Source organism: Eublepharis macularius, chromosome 18, assembly GCF_028583425.1.
Source record: "Eublepharis macularius isolate TG4126 chromosome 18, MPM_Emac_v1.0, whole genome shotgun sequence".
Classification (NCBI taxonomy): Eukaryota; Metazoa; Chordata; class Lepidosauria; order Squamata; family Eublepharidae; genus Eublepharis; species Eublepharis macularius.
In genome coordinates, this window is record NC_072807.1 from 21,554,589 (window position 1) to 21,576,541 (window position 21,953).

A 21,953-nucleotide genomic window follows, 5' to 3' on the forward strand; every position below is an offset into this window, starting at 1 on the left:
TCTACTGTGTTATGCTGCGGGATCCATGACACTGTGGGTGGACCACTCAGTATGGAGGGACAGAAGCAGCATCCCCAGATACCGACAGCTACATACATACATTTGAGAGCCAGTTTGGCATAGTGGTTAAGAGCGGCAGGACTCTAATCTGGAGAGCCAGGTTTGATTACCCACTCCTCCACTTGAAGCCAGTTGGGTGACTTTGGGTCAGTCACAGCTCTCTCAGAGCTCTCTCAGTCCCACCCACCTCACAGGGTGTTTATTGTAGGGATAATAAGGCAACGGCAAACCACCTCTGTTAGTCTCTTGCCATAAAAACCCCATCAGGGGTCGCCACAAGTCAACTATGACTTGAGGGCATGATTTCATTTCAATAATAACATACTTTGTAAGCTGCTCTGAGTGGGCGTTAAGTTGTCCTGAAGGGCGGTATGTAAATCAAATGTTGTTGTTGTTGTTCCCTTTCAATAAACCGTAGTAGCCAATTGCAATGGATAAAAAGCCTGCACTTCATATAATGTCAGTTTTTTTAAAGCGTTTATAGCCTGTCCTTTTGTCAAATCAAGTTTCCTTTCACCCTCAAAATCACAACAACATATCAAACAATTCAAAAGCAGGTTATTATGATGGGTAAAACGGGGAGAGCAAAGGTGGCGCTTTGTTTCAGAGCAAGAAATACATCTTAACAAAACACCCTACAGTCGCAAGAAGGAATATTGATTCAAATTCTTTGTACGACCCTATGTGATGAAGGAAACTAGGTTTTCTCAACCAACACACACAAAAATTACTCATCATGGAAGGTTCAGAGACAGGCCCCTAAAGAGAGAGATTCATGCAACCCCCCCCCCCCCCGCCCCCCGTCTTAGCAATTTTTCTCAGTTGGTGGGAAGAAAACAGTCATACATATAACCTTTTCAAAAACCACCAATATTTGACATCAGAATTTAGTGGCATGTTAAGATGTTGTATCTTAAAAATGGAAAGGCAGGCAAGCAGGACAGGGAAAAAGAAAGAGATAAAGAGAAAAACGAGAGGAAGGAAGGAAGGAAGGATTCACAACCAAGTAAAACATTCTTTCCCATTACAGAACCTACTGGATCTAAAGTTTGTGGGATTCTGAAACAAAAAATTGGCAGTGTAGTCTATCAGGAACTTGAAGTCTGGAAGTATTCTTTGCTACTATTAGCTGGGGAGGTAGCTCACCAGACTCTTCAGTCAGGCTATTGGTCAAGCTGGTTCAAATCCCACTACGACCAAGAGCTCAGTAAGTGGCTTTGGGTTAGCCACTCCTCTCAGCCCCAGCTGTGTTGTGGGGATAATAGCAGCACTGACTCTGTTCACCACTCTGAAGGTCTCTCTACACAAAACTTCTTACATGAGGACGCTCAAGTGAAGGGAGATGCAATGTTAGCTGGGAGGCGTAGTTTAAAAGCCAAAGGCTCTGTTAATTTCCCCTCTCCACAGGAGGGTAGTTTGCGAAGACAGAGAGGGATTTCTCCTCAAAGGGTTTGTAAATTTCATCTAATTAACAAACCCTCTAAGGAGCATCTCTGCTGGCTGTCTTTAAACTACCCTCCTGTAGAGAGGGGAAATTGACAGAGCCTTCTGTTCTGTCTTTTTAAACTATAGGTCCCAACTAACATTACATCTCCCTTCACTTGAGCGTACTTGTATAAGAAGTATTGTGTAGAGAGACTCTGAGTGGAGCGTTAATCTGTCTAGAAGAGTGGTATGTAAGCACAGTTGTTTGATTCCCCACTCCTCCACTTGAGGCCAGCTGGGTGACCTTGGGTCAGTTACAGCTCTCTCAGAGCTCTCTCAGCCCCACCTACCTCACAGAGTGATTGTTGTAAGGATAATAATAACACACTTTGAATACTACTCTGAGTGGACTTTAAGCTGTCCTGAAGGGCGACATATAAATCGAATGCAAAATCTCTCAAATACATTGTGATTTGGATGCTGGCTGTAGTATAGAGAAGACACTAGAAATGCCCAGTACCCTGTCGGGTCCATTTATGGATCATTTTTATCTGGTTACAGTGATGGATGTCAACAGGATCCTGGGACCTCTGAAGGCTGCCCCTTGTTGTACTATGGATCCTTGTTCATCTTTGTTACTGAAATCATGTAAGGATCACATCAATATGTCCCTGATGAGGGTCAAATGGAGGAGGAAAATGACGTAAACTGCTTTGGATCCACATCAGGGAGAGAGGCAGGGACTAGATGACCCTAGAGGTCCCTTCCAACCCTATGATTCTATGAATTAAATGTTGATGTGGCAACATTTCTGTGTGCAGATTTCCTATTACTAACCAGGGCTGACCCGGCTTAGCTTCCAAGGATCAGGCTAGCCAGGACCATCAAGGTCTTGGCCTCTCACTTTTATACACAGGCTCGCCAACTTTCATTTTCCACCAAGATGTCTTCTTCAATAGCCAACATCTTAATTCCTTACAAGAGGTCACCTAACTAACTGGAAGCAGATTAACGGTGTATCTTCTCAGAAAAACTGGGCAATGCTCCAAGAGCTCCTTCTCCTGGTCATCATCAACCCCTAGATGCACACCATGTTCACCCTCTCCTCCCCACAAACAACCATTCAAGAACAAGGTCATTCATGAGATATCAAGACTTTAAATCAGTGCAGTCAAGCTAATACAGAAGAGCCTGTCTTGAAAGCACACAGCTGCACAATCCCGTTTTTATCTATTGCAAAAAGGAATAGCTACTTTCATGGGGAGAAGCCTCCCAAATGTGACGTGACTGCCGGCTAGAAAAATATTACAGCTTGCACCAAGATTACATTTCTGCAGCCTTGATTAGCTGCCATCTGTCTACATTACCCCCAGAGTAGGCAGGAAATGCTACTTAATAGATTCCAAATCATCTGTATGCACCACTTCTAAATACGAGTTCCTGACCTATGCTTTATTTTTCCGATATCTGACTCTGCAAAATAATTAGGTTAGTTTGTGCCCGGTGCAAAATAGATCTCCAGCAGTACTAGAAGCTGGTGGGACAAAGAAGCAATAGCCATTGTACCTGTAGAAATAGAAAAACCACCACTGCCCAGATCTGTTCTTGGAATTAAATCAGATTTTGCAGATAAAGAAATATGTGGTAGGCCGTATAGTGACAAAACATGAGACTGGTTTTACTTGGCAGAGGCTTGGTAGAGAAGCCATAGAAGCCAAGACAGCAATATTGTGCATATTTGCCTCCCGAATAAAGCAGGTCTTACATTTGAGAAAACATTTCGTTCATTCGTTCATTTGTTCGTTCGTTCATTCGTTCGTTCATTCGTTCATTCATTCATTTGTTCGTTTGTTTGTTCATTCGTTCGTTCATTCATTGCCCCTCTTTTCAGCTGAGACTCAAGGCAGACCACAAAGGAGTGTTCTGCAAATTGGGTAATGTTGCCATGACAACCTCCATATTTAGGGCATTTGCTCCAAATCTCCTTTTTCCCATTAGTGCTGAGACTAGTATTGACTGAAGATGAACCCAATTTCCTCAACTCAGAGCTGGCATATTTGAATGCCTCCAATGTTACACTAGTTTTTTAGAAATACTAGCTTTCTTTTTTTAGAAATACCTACTTCGCTATGTGGTTTTGGCAAAAATAGATATCCAAAACAAACCTGCAAACACCCGAATATTATGTTCTCTACATCTGCTTCTTCTCCACAAGTCAATCAATCGATAGGATTAAACATTGACAACTTCCCCACCATAACATACCTCATAGGACCAGACACACTGTACGCCCGCAAATCTTCGTACACATCTTCCAATTTCGACATCCTCATGGGTGGTGTACATCTCTCGAAGGCACTCCCCGATGTGAGGGACCATCCTCCTCAGCACTTCACGGCTCATAATCACACCTGGGCCGCCCATGCAGAAATTCTCTCCGGGCTCCAGTGCCAGTTTCCCCATCTCTTCGGTGGTGCCCAGCCCCGTCTGCCCAAGGAAAAGCGGCTCGCTGCTATTCAAACTCCGAAGGAAGCTCTCCAGTTTGTCTCCTTTGACGTAAGCGTCGTCATCGGCTCGCATGAACCATTCGTACTTGTCCAAGTAATGGTCGTGCATATACTTGAGCATCATGAACGACTTCTTCTGGGGAGGGTAAGAGTCATCCACACCGGGCAATGACACTATGGGGATTGGAAGGGAAGTATCTGAGCCCTCGCTGGAGAAGAATACCACCTTCCCTGGAATCGTACCAGACCATGTCCTGTGGGGCAAAAAAATCAAACCCTGTTAGGAGTGGAAAAAACCTTGATTATGTAAATGGAATATATATCAGGGCCATTTCCACACAGTTTACCTTGTTCCAGAAAACAACGAAATCTCGCATGAAATCTCACAAGAAGATGCTGTTATCACGTCTTCTTGCACGATTTCGTGTGAGATTTCGCTGTTTTCCGGAACAAGATAAGCCGTGTGGAAACAGCCCAGGGCTCCCCAACATTTTGAGCCTGTGGGTACCTTTGGAGTTCCAACACAGGGTGGTGGGCCCAACTCTTCAACATTTAAGGCCAAAGTTCTGTTTAACAGGTTGCCTTCTAATCTGCTCAACTAATCAGAAGCCCTGTTAGGTACAAGCCCCACCTGTCCCTTTCTAAAAACACTTGGCGAGCACCAGAAAAGGTTCTGGGCAGGCACCATGACCCTCAGGGGCACCATGTTGGGGATTCCTGATATAAATGGTTGATAGTTGGGAGAAAAGGTACAGCTGCCCTTGAGCCTTCAAGGATTCCCTCCTTTAGGAAACTCACCTGAACCATGAGCCTGAACGTTTTCTGAGGCATTTATAGGAAGCAAATTGAGCCTGACCCGTAATGGTTGGGGAAAGCCAATAGTGGGAAGAGACACTTGGCTCAGGGCATTAAATAAAAGCCATTCATCACAGCGTGCATCATTAACTCATGGAATTCAGTTAAGGCCAGTTAAGACAGGAAATGCCTTGTGTTCGCAGCTACAGAACATTTACACATGCAGAAAGGCATCTTCTTATCAAAAAGGTTCTAGCCTGAAGTCGTTCCCTTTTGGGTACTTGTCAATGCTCGGCTGCTGAGCTCCTTTCAGAAATACCACCAAGACCTTGCCTGTCCTTGTTTTGGTGGTGGCCAAGGTTGAAACTATTGCCTGATTCAATGGGTGACTTAGGGCAACCCCATAGGATTTTCAAGGCAAGAGGCGAACAGAAGTAGTTTGTCATTGCCTGCCTCTGCATAGGGGCCCTGGATTTCCTTGGTGTTCTCCCATTTCAATACTAACCAGGGCTGACCCTGCTTAGCTTCCAAGATCTAATGAGATTGGGCTAGCCTGGGTTATCCAGATCAGGGCTTGATATACAGATGTATTTAAAACAAAATTTATAGTACAATTGAAGGGGAAATTGTTGTAACGGAAATAAAATGTGACTCAGCATTGAGTGAGCTCATACGTAACACTCAGCCACAGTGGGACGTGACATGAAACAGCTCTGCCTTCCAATTTACCATTCCATCTGAAAGTTACGCTTTCCGCTTCGTCCACCAACCCCAGATTGCATGCTGTCTTCAAACTGTGGTTTGCGAGCCTCGTAAGCAGAGGACACACAAACCATACTTGGAATTCTGGCAAATGACAGCTGAAACCCCTATGTATGTTTACTCAGAAGCAAGTTCCACTGTGTTTAGTGGGGTTTACTCCCAGGTAAGTAGACACAGGACAGCATTGTGAAGAGGGAGTGGAATTGGGGGCACACGCTTCATTCAGGTGCCAGCCATGGCGGCAATAAGGAATCTGATAAAACGCAGTTCACACAACTAATTCTGGTTCATCGCCCAGATACAAGTAATGAATCCTTATGCAAAGACCTTATTTAGTTTTTCTTTTTCTTGCCTCTTCTCTGCTTCTCTGTAGGAAGGATATCCTCCCTATAATTTTGCTAGACAGAAGGGGTAGCGCTAAGAATAAAAACCCTTGAGGTCTGTGCTTTCAGATATCACGCAAACCACAATTAACTGTGGCTAAAAAAAATCACCCCCAGCTGTAATCCCTATTTTGAAATCCCGGTTTGGTACCAACTAACAAACCCCATTTTGTTGAACAATCTGTGTTCAGACATCTACGGAGAGAGTTGCTAGACTCTACACTGCCACTAGAGTCTATTACAGTTCAATGATCACTTAATGATTTGTATTTCCTATTATTATATTTTCTACGTAATGGCTTCCCATAAATATTTTTGCTATTGTATGTCTTACTTTGCTGGCCTGTGACCATAATATATGATTGATTGACTGAAACATCACAGCTAATCAAGACTAGAGATAGGCACGAACCGAAATACGAACCAAAATTAAGCACGAACCAGGCCGGTTTGTGGTTTGCGAACCAACAGTTTGTCAGATCCCATTTCTGACTAACTGCCACGAACTTTAGGCTGGTTCATTTGGTTCATTTTTTGGTTCGTCACTGCAGACAGTCTGGTGCCAATCAATCAGTTTCCTAGGCAACAGCGGATGGACTTCCTGTAGACCTTCTGCTGACCCAGAAGTGATGATTTGCTGACCTGGATGTGACGTTTTCACGAACCAAACGAACCAGTTCATGAACCAGGGGCAGGTTCGTAAAAGTTCATGGTTCGTGAAATTTGATGAACCACGAACCACATAGTTCGGGTTTTTTCCAGTTCGTGCCCATCTCTAATCAACACCGGATCAAGCCATGCTGTATGACAATGTGTTATATTTGGTGTTATATTTGGTGTTATATTTGAACTGGTTCAATGACCTCATATTTGTCAGCCTAGGAACAGAGAAGCCTCTAGTTTTCCCATCAATGTACTCTCTATTTATACTTTGCCTCCTCAGACTCAAGGTGGCTAGCAAAGCAACAAGTTGCAAAGACAGGCACACACACAAACCCACGCGTTTCCACAACATAACAACCTGTCAACAAGATAAAAACAACACACCGGTTTTAAAGGCACACATTTAAAAGTACATTTCAGATTTTGTTTAAATTCCATTTGAATATACGCAATTCTAAAACAGACTTTTCCAAATTTCAGGGACAAGGAAAGTTGCAGACCGGCCTGAATAAACCACAGTGTCTCATCGCAAAAACTAGCTAACCTGGATGCAGTATCTACAAAGCAAAGAGTTCCAATGTAGATTATTCCCCTCAAGTTGCCTTCCCCCCCCCCCCCCACACACACACCAAACCCTTCAAGGGACAGTTATCACCAAGGTACACATTCAGATCTTACTTTTGGGCTTTCAAAGGCCATATAGCCTCAACTGTCCATTGTTCTTTTCTCAAATTTCAACCTACAAATAAAAGGTGTGTTTTTGGCAAGAGGAAACGTGGAAAAGGGACTCTGCTTTGGTAACTGGATAGTTTCATGCCCCTCACCTTCCCTCCCTTCTGGTAGGTAGAACATTTTTTTAGTTATGTTAGTGAGGAGGATTTGTTCGCAACATTATCTTTACTCAGAATCAGTCTCAGGGAAACAGTCTCGGGGTGTGAAAGTTAAGCTTTCCCTCAATGTATCTGCACTATTTTATACCAGGAGCTCTCAGAAGTTTTTTTAGACAAGAAGAAATGGATCCGTTCACACATTAAGAAAAAGAAAACACTGGCTGTTTTATGTCTCCTCAGACTTTTAAATATTCACACATTTTAAAAATTCACACAGATGTAACCTACTGATTCATTTAGAAGCAATGTATGTTTTTTTTAAAAAAAATGATGCTATGAGGTTCAAAAACATCACTGCTGATCCACAAATTTAAAGGCGTCAAATTCAAATCAGAATTCAGATTTCTAAAACAGCCTATCCTTTTTTTTTCATTTTTTAAAAAAATGTCACACTATCCTAACCATGCAGGCTGGAAAACAATTACTAAACCACTAACTCATTAAATAACCATTACAATATATCACACCAAGATGCTATTGAGATGTTAAGCATTTTTACAGTCTAGACATATTCAAAATATCTAGAATGCCTATTAGAAACAGAAGAGGTGCATTTTTTAAAGCACTATGTAATCAAGGGAAATTCTTTTCTGGAAAGCAAGGTACCATACTCAGGTCTTAATAAAGCAGGAAATCAAGTTATATCTGTATAGTGGTTAATCTGTATATTGATTAGTGCTGGACTAAAATCTGGGAGAGAGAGGTTCAAATCCCCACTCATGGAAGCTTGCTCGGTGACCTTGGGCCAGTTTCACACCCTCAGCTTAACCTCTCTCACCGGGTTGTTGAGAGGATAAAATGGAGGACAGACAAATGATGTATGCCACTTTGGGCCCCACTGGGGAAACAGGAGGGGTATATATGGTCCTGTGGCACAGAGTGGTAAGCTGCAGTACTGCAGCTCAAGCTCTGCTCACAACCTGAGTTCGATCCTGGCGGAAGCCAGGTTCAGATAGCCAGCTCAAGATTGACTCAGCCTTCCATCCTTCCGAGGTCGGTAAAACGAGTACCCAGTTTTCTGTGGGCAAAGTGTAGATGACTGGGAAAGGCAATAGCAAACCACCCCATAAAAAGTCTGCCAAGAAAACGTCATGATGCGACGTCCCCCCATGGGTCAGTAATGACTTGGTGTGTGCACCTTTACCTTTATATATGGCCCAATGGGATTCAAATGTGGGTCTCCCAGAACCTAGTCTGAACTTTTAACCATTATACCACACTGGCTTTCGAGGGGTGGCTGCTTCACTACGGCAAGTTGCACCCACAAACTGTGCAAAACGAAATTATTCAGGAGGGCTTTTTTACGCTAGTAATAAGGCTATACTGTAAGGAAATGGTTCAGAGATATGCATTGGCAGAGAGATAGTAACTGTACACTGTACTACTATGCACTATTACTGTATGTTCCTATTGGCTTGCTTCCACAGTGTTTATTATGTTAAGTCAACTTGTTTATGTTTGTTTCAACACTGTTTCAGCTCCGGATCAGATTTCTGCTTGCTTTCGAATTTCTGGAACCTATACCCTATTGTATTCTTTATTGAACGTTCTAGCCGTTTATTGTATTGAATTACGCTGTATAATCTGCCGAGTGGACTATAAGTAACAATAAGTAAATTTCTATTTAAACTATAGTAGTATGTGTAAATTGCATCTAGGAAGGTAAATTGGCCTACACAAGTTTTGCGCAATGCTTTTCTTCCCTTTACGATGCTCTTTTTGGAAGGCTCTTATCTTGTTTTGGGTCATCAATAAACATCCACCCTACCCAGGGCACAGAGAGGATTTTAAACTAGACCAACACTGTCTCTTCTACGTCACACCAGCTTCTAGGCTGGAAAGATGCATACTTCAGCCCGTGATCCCTGAAAATGAATTTCTAGAGTCAAAACGGAGCTGGAAAAGCTACAGCCTGCATGCATGTCTTGCTCTATTGACCAGGCAAAGGATCAAAGGCCAGGTTCTCAAAATTTATACCCAGTCAGACAGTCAAAATGGCTGCTGTGACATAGCCCTATTGCCTCAGCTTGAGAGTGCCAAGGCACAGACGCGTCCTAGACAGGGCACTAATGTCCTTGCCACAAGCCAAGAGGAGCTTGGTTCCAATCCTGACAGCTTCCCCTTTTCCAGTCAGGCCCAGCCAAATAATCCTTCCTTGAAAGTTGAGCTGGGCAGCTTCACTTGATTTAAATCCATTTTTTTAATAGTTGCAGATCAGAATTTGGGGTGGATATTTAGGGACAGTAGCCTGTTTAGGAAATACCAGCATCGGTATTTGCCCACCCCACCCCTCAAATTATATTTTGGGGAAAGGAGGGGAAGGTGATGATTCTCTATCCTTTCCCCTTTTTTTTAGCCTCCGCCGGTGACTTTTAAATCCAGACAGACACACCTCCGGGTTACAGTAAGCAACCAGCAAAGAGAACACTTCATTCATTCTTTGGAGGTCATATCCAGGAAATGGTCTCTCACTTCACTACTCCCCCCCCCCCGCCCCCAAGAAATTGAAACAAGACACAGGTTCGTCCCTTGCTAAACCCTCAGGAGCCAAGAAGAGGTGACCAAACTCATTTTGATCTGTTTTTTTCTTCTTGCATTTACCGTTTTAAAAACATTTCCAGAAGTAAAAAAAAAAACCCACAGCAGACACTGTACACAATGGCAATTCCCCCGAGTACAAAGGAATCTGGTGGTTTTTTTTTTTTTTTAAACTGTTCCTCTAAAATTGCCGTCATCCACTTCCCCCCATCTCATGTAGATTCATCTGATAAAGTGGCAAGATTAGGTTCTCCTGGCTACTCTGGTTTAATGACTTCCCTTTACGCAAGCCAATTAATTTCCTTTACTTGCTCCCTGCATCATGAAAGATTAACTGCGTGAATTGACAGTGAGATACTGCTGGACAAGGGGAAAGACGCTAGGTTTTCTTGCACAGAGATAACATTTGCCTACAGCTTTGCAGTGGTTCCGCTTTCAGGGTACTGCTTCTCCTATTTATAGAGGGACACCCCTGCATGACTGCTGTGGGATTCCTATATTTTGCAAAGACGTCTGGGACATTTTCAAGGGCTACACACACACACACCTGCTCTTGTTCTCATCTATTGTTAGCCAAATGGAACCCTCATGTTCAGAGACAGTGTATCTGTGAATACCAGTGGCAGGAAGGCTACTGTTAAGATAGTCTACCAGCAGACTTCTGTCTGCATTAAAGAGTTTTTAAAAATGGGGGTATTGGTGGTGGGGAGGGCCCAATCCCTCATCAACCGGCCAGGGGGGCTTAGTCTCTTCAGACAGAGCGTTCCACTGGGCTGGGGCCAGGACCGAAAAGGCCCTGGCCCTGGTCGATGCAGGCAGGCCTCCCTGGGGCCAGGGACCTTTAACAGATGTTTCTCACTAGAACAGAGAGTCCTCTGGGGTTCATATGGGGAGAGGCGGTCCCGCAGATACGCCGGCCCCAGCCTGCAGTTATTCATTTACTTCATTTATTATTACCCACCACACACGCCTTTCTCCCCAATGGAGACCCAAATTAGCTTATACTGTTCTTCTCTCCTTCATTTTATCCCCACAACAACCCTGCGAGGACGATGAGGCTGAGTGTGCATTATTGGCCCAGGCTCACCCAGCAAGCTTTCATGGCGGAGTGGGGTCTCCTGTATCCTAGTCTGAAACTGTAACCACTTCACTACAGTGACTCTAGAGAGGCCTCTGACCTGACCCAAACGGACTCTGCTTATCCTGTCACAGCGCACCGGCCCAAGTGTGCTAGGTTCACTGTCACCAGACATGAGTAGAAAACATGTGGAACATAATCAATAATAATAATATGCCATTTATGTACCACTCTTCAGGATGACTTAAAACCCACTCAGAAAGGTTTACAAAGTATGTCATTATTATCCCCATGAGAGAGGAAAACCTCAAGGAGACTCAATACAGTAGCTTTAACCAATGAAGAATATAGTATACAGATACTATAAATATAATCTCTATACATACAAAGCGCAAGTGCTCAGACTGCAAGAATACAGTTAGGTAATTACATAGTATTCAACCATTTATAACATCATTTCACAAAAGTCCATTCCACATAAATATCCTGTTTTTAAGCCAATGCACAGTGTAGAACCTGTATAAGGTAAGGAAGATAAAGGTAAAGGTAGTCCCCTGTACAAGCACCAAGTCATTACTGACCCATAGGGGGACGTCGCATCACAATGTTTTCTTGGCAGACTTTTTGTTACAGGGTGGTTTGCCCTTGCCTTCCCCAGTCGTCTCCACTTTACCCCCAGGAAACTGGGGACTCATTTTACCGACCTCGGAAGGATGGAAGGCAGGTCATCGAAGGATCGAACTCAGGTCATGAGCAGAGCTGGAGCTGCAGTGCTGCCCCTTACCACTCTGCGCCACGGGGCTCTAAATTCATGCAGTCATTCCATCAAAATAATGTCTTTGTGTCTATATCTATACACAGGCAAACTGTCGTTGCAAGAGGCAGTGCTTCCTCCGACATCATTCCAGCAGAGGAGCAACCAGGTTGGGACAGCAGAAGTTGGCAACGGGTGTGCTAGCTACTAGTTTCGCAAAGCTTCTTCATCAGCCATAATATATTTGCTCATTCCTTCACAATGTTAATATACATACATTGGTCAATATCCCCACAACAATCACTCTGTGAGGTGGGTGTGGCTGAGAGAGCTCTGAGAAGCTGTGACTGACTTAAGGTCACCCAGCCAGCTTCAAGTGGAAGAATGGGGAATCAAACCCAGTTCTCCAGATTAGAGTTCTGCCGCTCTTAACCACCCAGCTGGCTTCAAGCGGAGGAGTGGGGAATCAAACCCAGTTTTCCAGATTAGAGTCCCATCGCTCTTAATCACTACACCAAACTGGCTCTCTACACCAATACTCCCCACTATGGCCCAGTTTGTGCAGGAAACAGCCACTCTGTGCCTGTTAGATATACACCTTCTCTTTAAGACACCCCCAGTACATTTCTGAGGAACCCCAGGGCTTCCAAACACACATTAGGTCTGAGCAAGTTTCCTCGAAAGCCAATGTATGCATCACCATGGCGGGGTGAGGGTCATTCCGCCATGCCTCCTTTCCATGACATCCCAGGATAAAAATCATAACAACATTTGGCATTTCTTACTTTTGGAGGGTTCAAAAGGCTTCGTATATATATATAGTTATCTCAGAGACTCTTACAAACACTATATACCAAAGGGAGTCCTGGGAACTCTTAAAACACTAACAGGTTTATGGGGCTGCGATCCGCCCAGTGCATCTGATGCGATCAATCTGGTAGTCTTTAGCAATGCCACAAGGCTCCTGTTTAGGTTTTAGCTGCAAACAAATGGCTCTCCACTCTGGAACTTTACAACTGCCCAGCATGGGTAGTCAAGCTTTGTGGTCCCCTGCTGACAGAAAGGAGGCCGAGAAGAGAAAACGGCTCAGGCAACCTCATGAGTTCATGGCCAAGTCAAGATTCGAACTGAGGGCCTTCTGGCTGACCAAGCGGACTGGCACAATGGTGGGGTTTCTTGCCAGGGTACATCTGCATCTTAGCCTCATTCAGCCCACTGACTCCCTATGAACTCCGGCTACAGCAGCGTTTTCAACTCCTGTTTCTTCCTATTGATTTGCCGAAATGCTAGCTTCCAGAGCGATCGGGTGGGATCCTTCTTCATTATAGCCTCACAGTCGGCAGGCAGTGTTTATCAGGGCAATGCTTTTTAGGCAATGCTTTGAACCTAGCAAAAGTCGAAGCATCAACAAGACGTTCCCCACCTACCTGCCTGAGCAAAGAGTTCTTTAATCCTCGGCAAGATAAACAGAGGCTTTGGCAGAGCTCTGCCTTGCACTATTCACTCTTATTCACAAGTGGCTTGGCTCACTCATGGGTGCAAGCGACTGAGGGGCATATAGGAAGGTCTTTGCCAAAGCCTGTATTCATGCTAGAGAGAAACAGGGTTCACGAGCCCTTTGTTAGAATCTCTGGTAAGGAGAACCAATGGTTATACAGGGGAAGAACAAGAGATTTGGGAGATTCTGTGTCAACAGTTAATCAGAGATGCTTTCTTTTGGCTACCAGTTACTGCAATCCTTACCACATCTTATTCAGAGCAAGAGTTTTTGATACCTGCTTTTATACCTGCACCTTGACCTAGCATTCTTGGGTTTTTCTTTCCAGTTGCCAGAGAATATTCTCTTAAGACTCTGGCCAGTGCATTTGGCAATACAGCACAGACTCGGTGATCTCTCACCTGCCAACATTGCCTTCCTGATAACACTAGAAGCCTGGCTGGGCCATCAGTCTGCCCACATCTGAGCTTGCCAAGTTGCAGGTTTTTTAAAAGCAGCCAGCACCTGAGAAGAAGGAAGAAAATCTCTTTCTCTCTCTCTCAAAATTTTTTTTAAAAAATCAGCTTGGAGTCACACACTTTATCTGGCTGGCAGTAGCTTCAGGAGAAAGAAACGGAGGCATTGTTCTGCAAAATGTTTAACGAATGCATGGGGTTTTTTTCTGCAACATATGGCAACTGTCTTAGATATTGGTAAAAAAGATTGGAGGGGAAACGAGGATAGATCCATGGCCATTAACTATGAGTGATTCCGCACACGTTGGATAATGCACTTCCAATCCTCATTATAGATCATTTGGAACAGATTTTTTGTGCGTGGAACAAAAAATCCACCTCAAACGATTGATAAAGTGCATTGAAAGTGCATTATCCAACGTGTGCGGAATCAGACAGCTAAATGGAACCTCCACATTTAGAGGCTATAAACCTTTGAACGCTAGACATTCAGGGCAAACTGAGGCCTGCCAAACACCCGGCATGATCCATTGCAGTGTCATTGTTGGAATGTTGGGAAAAGATCTGGAAGACCCAGGTTCGAATCCCCACTCTGCCACGGAAGCTTGCTGGGTGGCCCTGGGACAATCACACCCCCTCACAACAATTCTGTGAGGTAGGTTAGGCTGAGAGTGTCTGACCGGCCCATGGCACAGCAGGAATTCAAACCTGGGTCTCCGATATCCTAGTGTGACACTCTGAACCACTTTCCACACTGGCTCTAGCCGATTTCACAAGGCGGGTGCTAGGATGAAACGGAGGACAGAACGCTTCTCTGAGCCTCTTGAAAGAAGAGTGGGATAAATATTAGAGAGACACAAACGTGTGTGCTGTAATCCCTAGAAAAGTACCTGGGGTGTCGTCTGTTTTCGTTCATGGAAACAGGAACTACAGCTTGGGCTGTATTGCGAAGGATGTTTTTTGTTAAGAAAACCTTCCGTTTGCCCTTTCAAAATGAGTGACAATCTCTCTCACCCATTTCTTAAAAATACATATTCACTGATGTAGAAAAGAGGTGTGTGTGTGTGTGTATGGAGGGGGGGATATGTAAAGCTGGCATCCTTTGGAAAGAAAACAAAGAAGCTTTGCATCAAGAGCTGATCACACAAACAAGATTAAGGGGGATTTGAGGGGGGGTTACTGCTACAGCATGCAACTGCCTCCAAGAGTCACAAGTGTTTCTATGACACAGCAATCACAGTCCAGAACTATGATGGATGCGGTCTGAAGGCTTCCCAGTGTCTCAGTCCTGGTATAGATTCAGCAAAAAATAAGGCAGCAGGGCACCGAGCTATACCAATTCCAACAGCAGGTGGGGGGCCTTGGCCTTTTCAGGCTCCTTGTAAAACCAACCCCCTGAAATAAGAAAACTAGCACACCAGGGGCAAAGATTCTAGCCGAACTGCTCCCTGCTGGAAGAATCGATAGGTTGCTAAATGGGCCTTTTAAAAAATGTTTTAAAAATGTGCATAAAGTATCACCAAGTCGCTGCCAACTTATTGCAACACTCACAGAATTTTCAAGGCATGAGATGAACAGAAATAATTTGACGTTGCCTGCCTCTGTGAGCGACCCTGGACTTCCTTGGTGGTCCAAGTACTAACCAGGACTCATCCGGTTTAACTTCTCAGATCTGATAAGATCAGGCCAGCCTGGGCCATCCAGCAACCCTGGACTTCCTGGTGGCCCTCCCTTCCAAGTACTAACCAGGGTTGACCCTTGCTTAGGTTTTGAGATCCCAAAAGACCAGGCTAGCCTGGGCCATCCAAGACACAGCAAAACCACATGGGAGAACCAGTTTTAAAATGCCATTCTGGAGTTCCCAAGAAACAGACTCTAACATAAAGCTATACAGAGGTAATCTTGAGATATTCATGGACAGAGCCACCACGAGCAGCGGACAGATTCAGCCTGCACCCTCCCCCATTCAAGGACACAATTTCACATTATCCCATATAAATGAATGGTTGACATTCATTCCTACCAGGAAAATCAATGTGACACCCTCCGTGAAGAAGACGCTAACCTAAGAGGCCACCAATAAGCACCCCTTGGAGTGTGATATGTGGGCCGAAGGGAAAAGGAAAGCAGGTGTGGGATTCACTGCCGGAAGATGAAGTGATGGACACAACCACAGATGGATTCAAAAGGAGGTAAGACACATTAATGGTGGAGAGGTCCGCCAGTAGCTACCGGCCACGTTGACTAAAAAGAAGAACCACATTCAGAGGCAATAGATCTCTGAACACCACAGTTAAGATCCAACCAGAAGGGAAGGCCTCACCCTCACTGCCCTATTGTTTGCCCTCAGAGTAACCGGCTGGCCACTGCGTGAGCAGGATGCTGGACTAGATAGGCCACTGGTTTAATCCAGCAGGGCTCTTCTTAAGTTCTTAATTTATTAATAACCTCACGGAGCATTGCTGCAGAAGTCCAGCCAAGTTTTCTGTTCTGGAAATGCACATAGGTGCTGGGAGGGGTATATGGGGTTGGGGGGTGGCTTTGAACGCAGCCATTCCTCCTGAAATCTTGACAGGCTTCTAGGTAAGGTAAAAGCAGGAGAATTGTGGCGTATATACCCATATGGATCTACGTGTTCTCAAACAAAAGAGCTTGATAAATTTTGCATTTTACAGAGAGAGAAAAAGTCAACCTAAAAGACGGGTCACGCTCCTGCCAGCGCCTCACTTACTATTTGCGGAACAGCCATTATGTTAAGAATTTCTTCCCCCCAGGTTATTGTGCGCCTCGCCTGTTTCATCACTTCCCACCTAAGCCACTTTTCAGTTGTTCTCTCTGGCATCTGTCTTAAAGCGGAGATGGCGGCAAAGTGAAAGAAGCAGGGGAGAAGAAACCCCATTCAGACAGCAGGAAAACGCGGATTAACACAGGGGCCTATGAAGAGCACAAGCTTGAAGGCTTTAGTCCTTCCGGGACTAATATTTCTTGCAAGCTAAGAAAACTGCTAGATTTCAATCTTTAGGCCAAAGACGGCTGTCCTCGAAAACTGGAAGCAGGGTCAAAGAATTGCACCTTCTTGAAAACCTCCCCTCCATTCATCCAGCCAGCCAGCCTTCCTTGAGTCCTGACATTTATAGATAAAATCCCTCCTTTTTGAGTTTCAATCCAATTGGCAGAGTTTCAACTGGAAGGCAGGGAGACCCAATCCTACAGCCTGGCCGTCCATCAGGACGGAGGGGAGGCCTTCTCAGACCTCGCAGTTCTCCATCTGTCAGGGCTCAGAAGCAGCAAGACTCCCCCGGAATTACAAAGCAGGTTTGAGGAATCGGAGCAGACTCCCTTCCTCGCCAGTGCAAACCTCGAAGCAACTTCATCTCGGCAGATGGAAACGCTCGCTGTGCATATTGCGGGGACCTCTTCTCCCCCTGCAAGCAGATCTCAGAGCCATCCCCAGTGAGAGAGGCTATGTTGAGCCTTTAACACACAAAGAATTAGCATTCAAAGAAAGCTGGGGAGGGGTGGGGTTTGAAGCATGATTTAAAGCAACAGGGGCTGCCACATATCCAGAGAGGAATAAGGGCCAGGAGTAGAACAGCTGCATCGAGGAGCTGGAATGAGCCACGCAACTTCCAGTGCACCCTACAGAATGCAGAATTATTTTTTTTCACATGGCATCCTATGGAAAGAAATGAAGATGCAGGGTGCCAGAGGAGCCACTTCCTAGCCTGAATGCTGTGGGACTAAGGAAACGGTGTATTTACTTTACCTATACCCCCGCCTTTCTCACCAATGAGGACCCCAAAGCTACATCCTCCGTTTGATCCACACAACAACCCTGCGAGGCAGGCTGAGTGTGTGAGATGCAGGTTGGACAGAAGGCAGGGCAGCAACGAATGTGACCCCCACCCACCCGGGCAGGAAGGGGGCTCCTGGAGGAAGCTCCTCACCTGTAGACGGCCACAGCCCGACTCTGCAGGTATTTCTGAGCAGTCATGACACCCACGAAGAGGAAGTTCTTGGCCGGCGGGCCCTGGCCGTGGTGCTGGGGGGGCTCGTGGGGCCACAGCAAGCCCCCCGGAGAGTCCCTGCGCAGCAGCCCCCCGGCCAGCTTCCCCCGGCACCCTTCCAGGCTGGCCTTGTGCCGGTGGGGGCCGGCTTTCTTCAGCTCCGAGGCTCGGGGCAGGATGAGCCGGGAGGCCAGGATGAAGCCCAGCACCAGACCTAGCAACACGCTGAGCCAGGAGCGGCGGCTTCTGCCAGCCATTCCCCAGCCTCTGCCTCAGCGCCCCCCAGGCCCCCCAAAAGTGATGCGCCCCGGCGGTGTCGGATCTCTGCGCTGGCTGCAAGCACGCCCCTGCCCCAAAGGCGCCAGGGGTGGCCGGCCCGGCCCTGCCTGGGCGATTTAAACCCCCAGCCTGCAAACCAGCCGCCCCCCAGCCCCGAAGCCCCGGCTCGCCCCCTTGCCCGCTGCTCCAGCCGCCTCAACGCCTCCTCCTCCGCCCCACTGCAGCGCCCATCGCCTCGCCTGCGCCCCCCCTAAGACCTCTCGGCTTTGTGCTCCGGGGGACCCCCCAGGCCAGCGCGATCCGCGCCCCTCGCCCGGCCCGGCCTCCGGCAGGCCCGCCCCCGCCTGCCCGCCCGCGAGCGCCCCGCGCCCCCGGCTCTGCTCCCCGCTAGCCGGCCAGGCTGGGCTCCCGCGGCGGGCAGGGGCGGCGCAGCCTCTGGGCGGCCATGGGGGGACCCCTTCGCGCAGCTCCCGCCGCCGGGCTTTGTTCGGGCGCCTCCGCCTCCGCCGCGGCCCCTCGCGCCGCCGTGGCTCGCCTGGGCCCGCCCGGCCCGGCCCGCTAGCCCGCCCGGTGGCCGCTGGCTCCGCCCGGCCCTCCTCCGCCCGCTGCCGCGCCTCCTGCTCCTGCTCCTGCCCGGCCCGGGGACACTGCCCGCGCATCCCCAAGCGGCTCACTTCGCCATGGCGCGCCGGGGGAGAGGAAGGAGGCGGAGCGGCCGGAGAGGGGCGGGCGCGGAGGAAGCCCCGGCCGGCGCCTCCCCTCGCCCGCCCCGGGCGCCCCGGCAGCCTTTGGCCTCCCCACCCCTGGAGCCGCCGAGGAGCGGGGCTGGCAGGCGGGCGGCTGCGCTCGGAGACGCGTAAAAGCGCAACGAGCGCCCGTGGAGAGCCTGAGCACCGAACGGCCTGCCCCCTCCCCGTTCCTTTTTTGGGAGGGAGCTGCTCTCCTTTAACCCCTCAGCCGCCTGGTTTTTTAAAAATCACCCCATTGCCTCCCCCCTTTTGGTCACTTGCAGACATCTTCTGCTCACCCTAGGAGAGCAGAGCCGGGAGGTAGCAGGAGGGAATCTCGGTCTAATCCAAGGTTCTATCCCCAATATACCTTACATTCTTGGTTTACGGTCATTTGACCCATCATTTAATAAGAACAACATTTGATTTCTATACTGCCCTTCGGGACAACTTAACCCCCACTCAAAGCAGTTTACAAAGTATGTCATTATTATCCCCACAACAAAACACCCTGTGAGGTGGGTGGGGCTGAGAGAGCTCCTAGAAGCTGTGACCCACCCAAGGTCACCCAGCTGGCTTCAAGTGGAGGAGTGGGGAATCAAACCCGGTTGTCCAGATTAGAGTCCAGCACTCTTACACCAAACTGGCTCTTAAAAAAAAAACATTCAAGGCATACAACGGAGCCACAATATACTGCCTTTGGTGCACTGCTGCAATGACCCCCAGGATAGGGCCCAGAGTGTCTTGTTTATTTTTATTATTTATGCACTTCATTTTTTAAAAAAATGTATTTATATAATCTGCCTTTCTCACCCAGACTCAAGGTGGATTACAGGCAAATTCAGTACAATTAACAGCTGGACATTCAATAAACAATACAATGAGGTATTGGGTGCAGGAATTTGGGAACAAGCAGGAGTCTGATACAGAGCTGAAACAGTGTTGAAACAAAACAAAGACGTAATGAAGGACAGTAACAGACAGTGCCCAGGAGTATTGTCTATAGTCCTAGCCCTTTATCCAAACATCTTTCTCCCCAGCTGAGGACCCAAAGGTGGCTTTCAAAATTCTCCCCTCCTCCATTTTGATCCTCTCAACAACCCTGTGAGGTAGGTTAGGCTGAGCGTATGAGAGTGCGTGACTGATCCAAAGTTTCCCAACAACCTTCCATGGCAGAATGGGGATTCGAACTGCCAGATTCTAGTGCAACACACTATCCACTACACTGCACTGGCTCTCGGACAAGAGAGGAATTTCTCGAGGACGCTCATGTGAAAGGAGGTAGCAGAGAAGCTGAGTTTTAAAAGAGATCGGAAGGCTTTGTCAATTTCCCCTTTCGACAGAGCCAGCTAAGATGCTCCTCAGAGGGTTTGTTAATTTCCCCTTTGCCTCCTAGAAGGGGAATTGAAACTGACAGAGCCTTCAGGAGGCAAAGAGGAAATTAGCAAACCCTCTGAGGAGCATCTTTGCTGGCTCTGTAGAGAAGGGAAATTGACGTAGCCTTCCGATCTCTTTTAAAACTCAGCTTCCTGGCTAACATTGCCAGTGTGCGTCCTTGTGTAGTTTGTCTCTTGTAGCTTAGCTCTCAGTTGCCTGACAGTGTTTTGTGATGCCCAGTTCCTTTCCTCTTAAAACACAGAGCCAATACTGGCTCTTCACCTCAGTGGAGCTGCAAAAGAATCCAGGAGGCGCTACCTGCAGGGCGTGTCAATTCAGAAACCGCAATCTCCAGCTATTTTGTAATCCGCGCCCCACGACAGCCATTTTTGGGCTGGTCCTTCCTCCCATGGCAGCCACCTTACAGAGGCAGCTACTACATGTTAACAAAACTCCGGAAATGCACACAAGTTTATTAAGGTTGGGAGAGTCACTTGCTACTAGACTGGCTGATCCACACAGACTAATCCAAATGAATTAGCACAATAGTGCAATATATCCAGTAACGGGTGGATGCAGTTCATCACACTCTTCCAATAGTTGTACTAGAATGTTGCTCCCCTTTAACTCTCCCAAGCAAGTTACATGGCAGTCAATAATCCCTGTTTGTCTTCAATATCTGGTGTTCTGAGGTATACTGCACTTGAGCTTGGATGTTCCCTTTTTATTTTTAGGTAGCATGGCTAGTAATAATAATAATAATAACATTCGATTTATATACCGCCCTTCAGGACAATTTAATGCCCACACAGAGCGGGGAATCAAACCCAGTTCTCCAGATTAGAGTCTCGCGCTCTTAACACTACACCAAACTGGCTCTCAGTTTGACATCTATTTTAGTAACATCTATTTTCCATGTGCTTGTCTCATTCTCATATTGGAACACCACAACCTATTGTTTTCAAGATCTTTGAGGGATTTAACAACCACTGAGTCTGCAAACTGAAAGATACTTACCACCAGTAGGAAGTCCTGTTGAACTACATTGGAGTAGTTTCCAAGTAAATGGGCCTAGGACTGGGCTTGGAGTGTTTTTAGGCTTAGAATGTTGGCCATGTGCGAAACCCAAATACAAATCCAGATCTAACTTGTCATAACAAACAATAAAACTAACAATAAGACGGATCATGTAAAACTACAGACCTGCCTAAACCCCAAACTGTTGAAACCATGTTGAGAATTTTTCTCCATATGTTCATGTCAAAACTGCAACTGAGACAGGACAGACTTTTTTTTGCAAATGAGCCCCACAGCCTCCTGTGGTACGTGTGGTTTTTAAAAATTTGAATATCACAACCCGGGACAAAGTGAACAGTCATAAGTGGAAAACTTCACCCATCCTACATCCTCATAATCTCATGGTCCCATTCTTTTAACTGGCAGCTGTGAAGCAAGTCTGAATCCAAGCCTTTGATATTACCAAAGTCTGTTTGTTTTGATCACCAAGTTATCTTCAAGTATCCTTAAGATGGGGACATTTGGGAAGGGCCCGTTTTGATGTCCCTGGTCAACAACCGATAGACTGGGGGAGATCAAATAAAACCTTTGGAGCACAGCTATCAAGATTGCCGAACGATAGCTCTTTTCTTCTCTGCTGTGCACCTAGTTGGAGATAAAACTTGAGGCTGGTACGTGTTTCGGTGATAGGACAAAGAACAAGAGGAATTGCACACTTTCCACTGGCTAATAGGTTA

At 46.6% G+C, this 21,953-nt stretch overlaps 1 protein-coding gene across 1 annotated transcript in view; it reads right to left on the minus strand.

Moving 5' to 3' along the window:
* CHSY1 (chondroitin sulfate synthase 1) overlaps positions 1-18,210 on the minus strand; it is a 95,144-nt gene extending 76,934 nt beyond the window's left edge. Inside the window, exons 1-2 of the mRNA XM_055003109.1 lie at positions 17,756-18,210; positions 3,751-4,246 (exon numbers count right to left, since the gene is read on the minus strand). Coding sequence (XP_054859084.1) covers positions 3,751-4,246; positions 17,756-18,072 — 813 coding nt within the window. The 5' untranslated portion in view covers positions 18,073-18,210. The remainder of the gene's footprint in view (positions 1-3,750; positions 4,247-17,755) is intronic.
* Between the last annotated feature and the right edge of the window lie 3,743 nt (positions 18,211-21,953).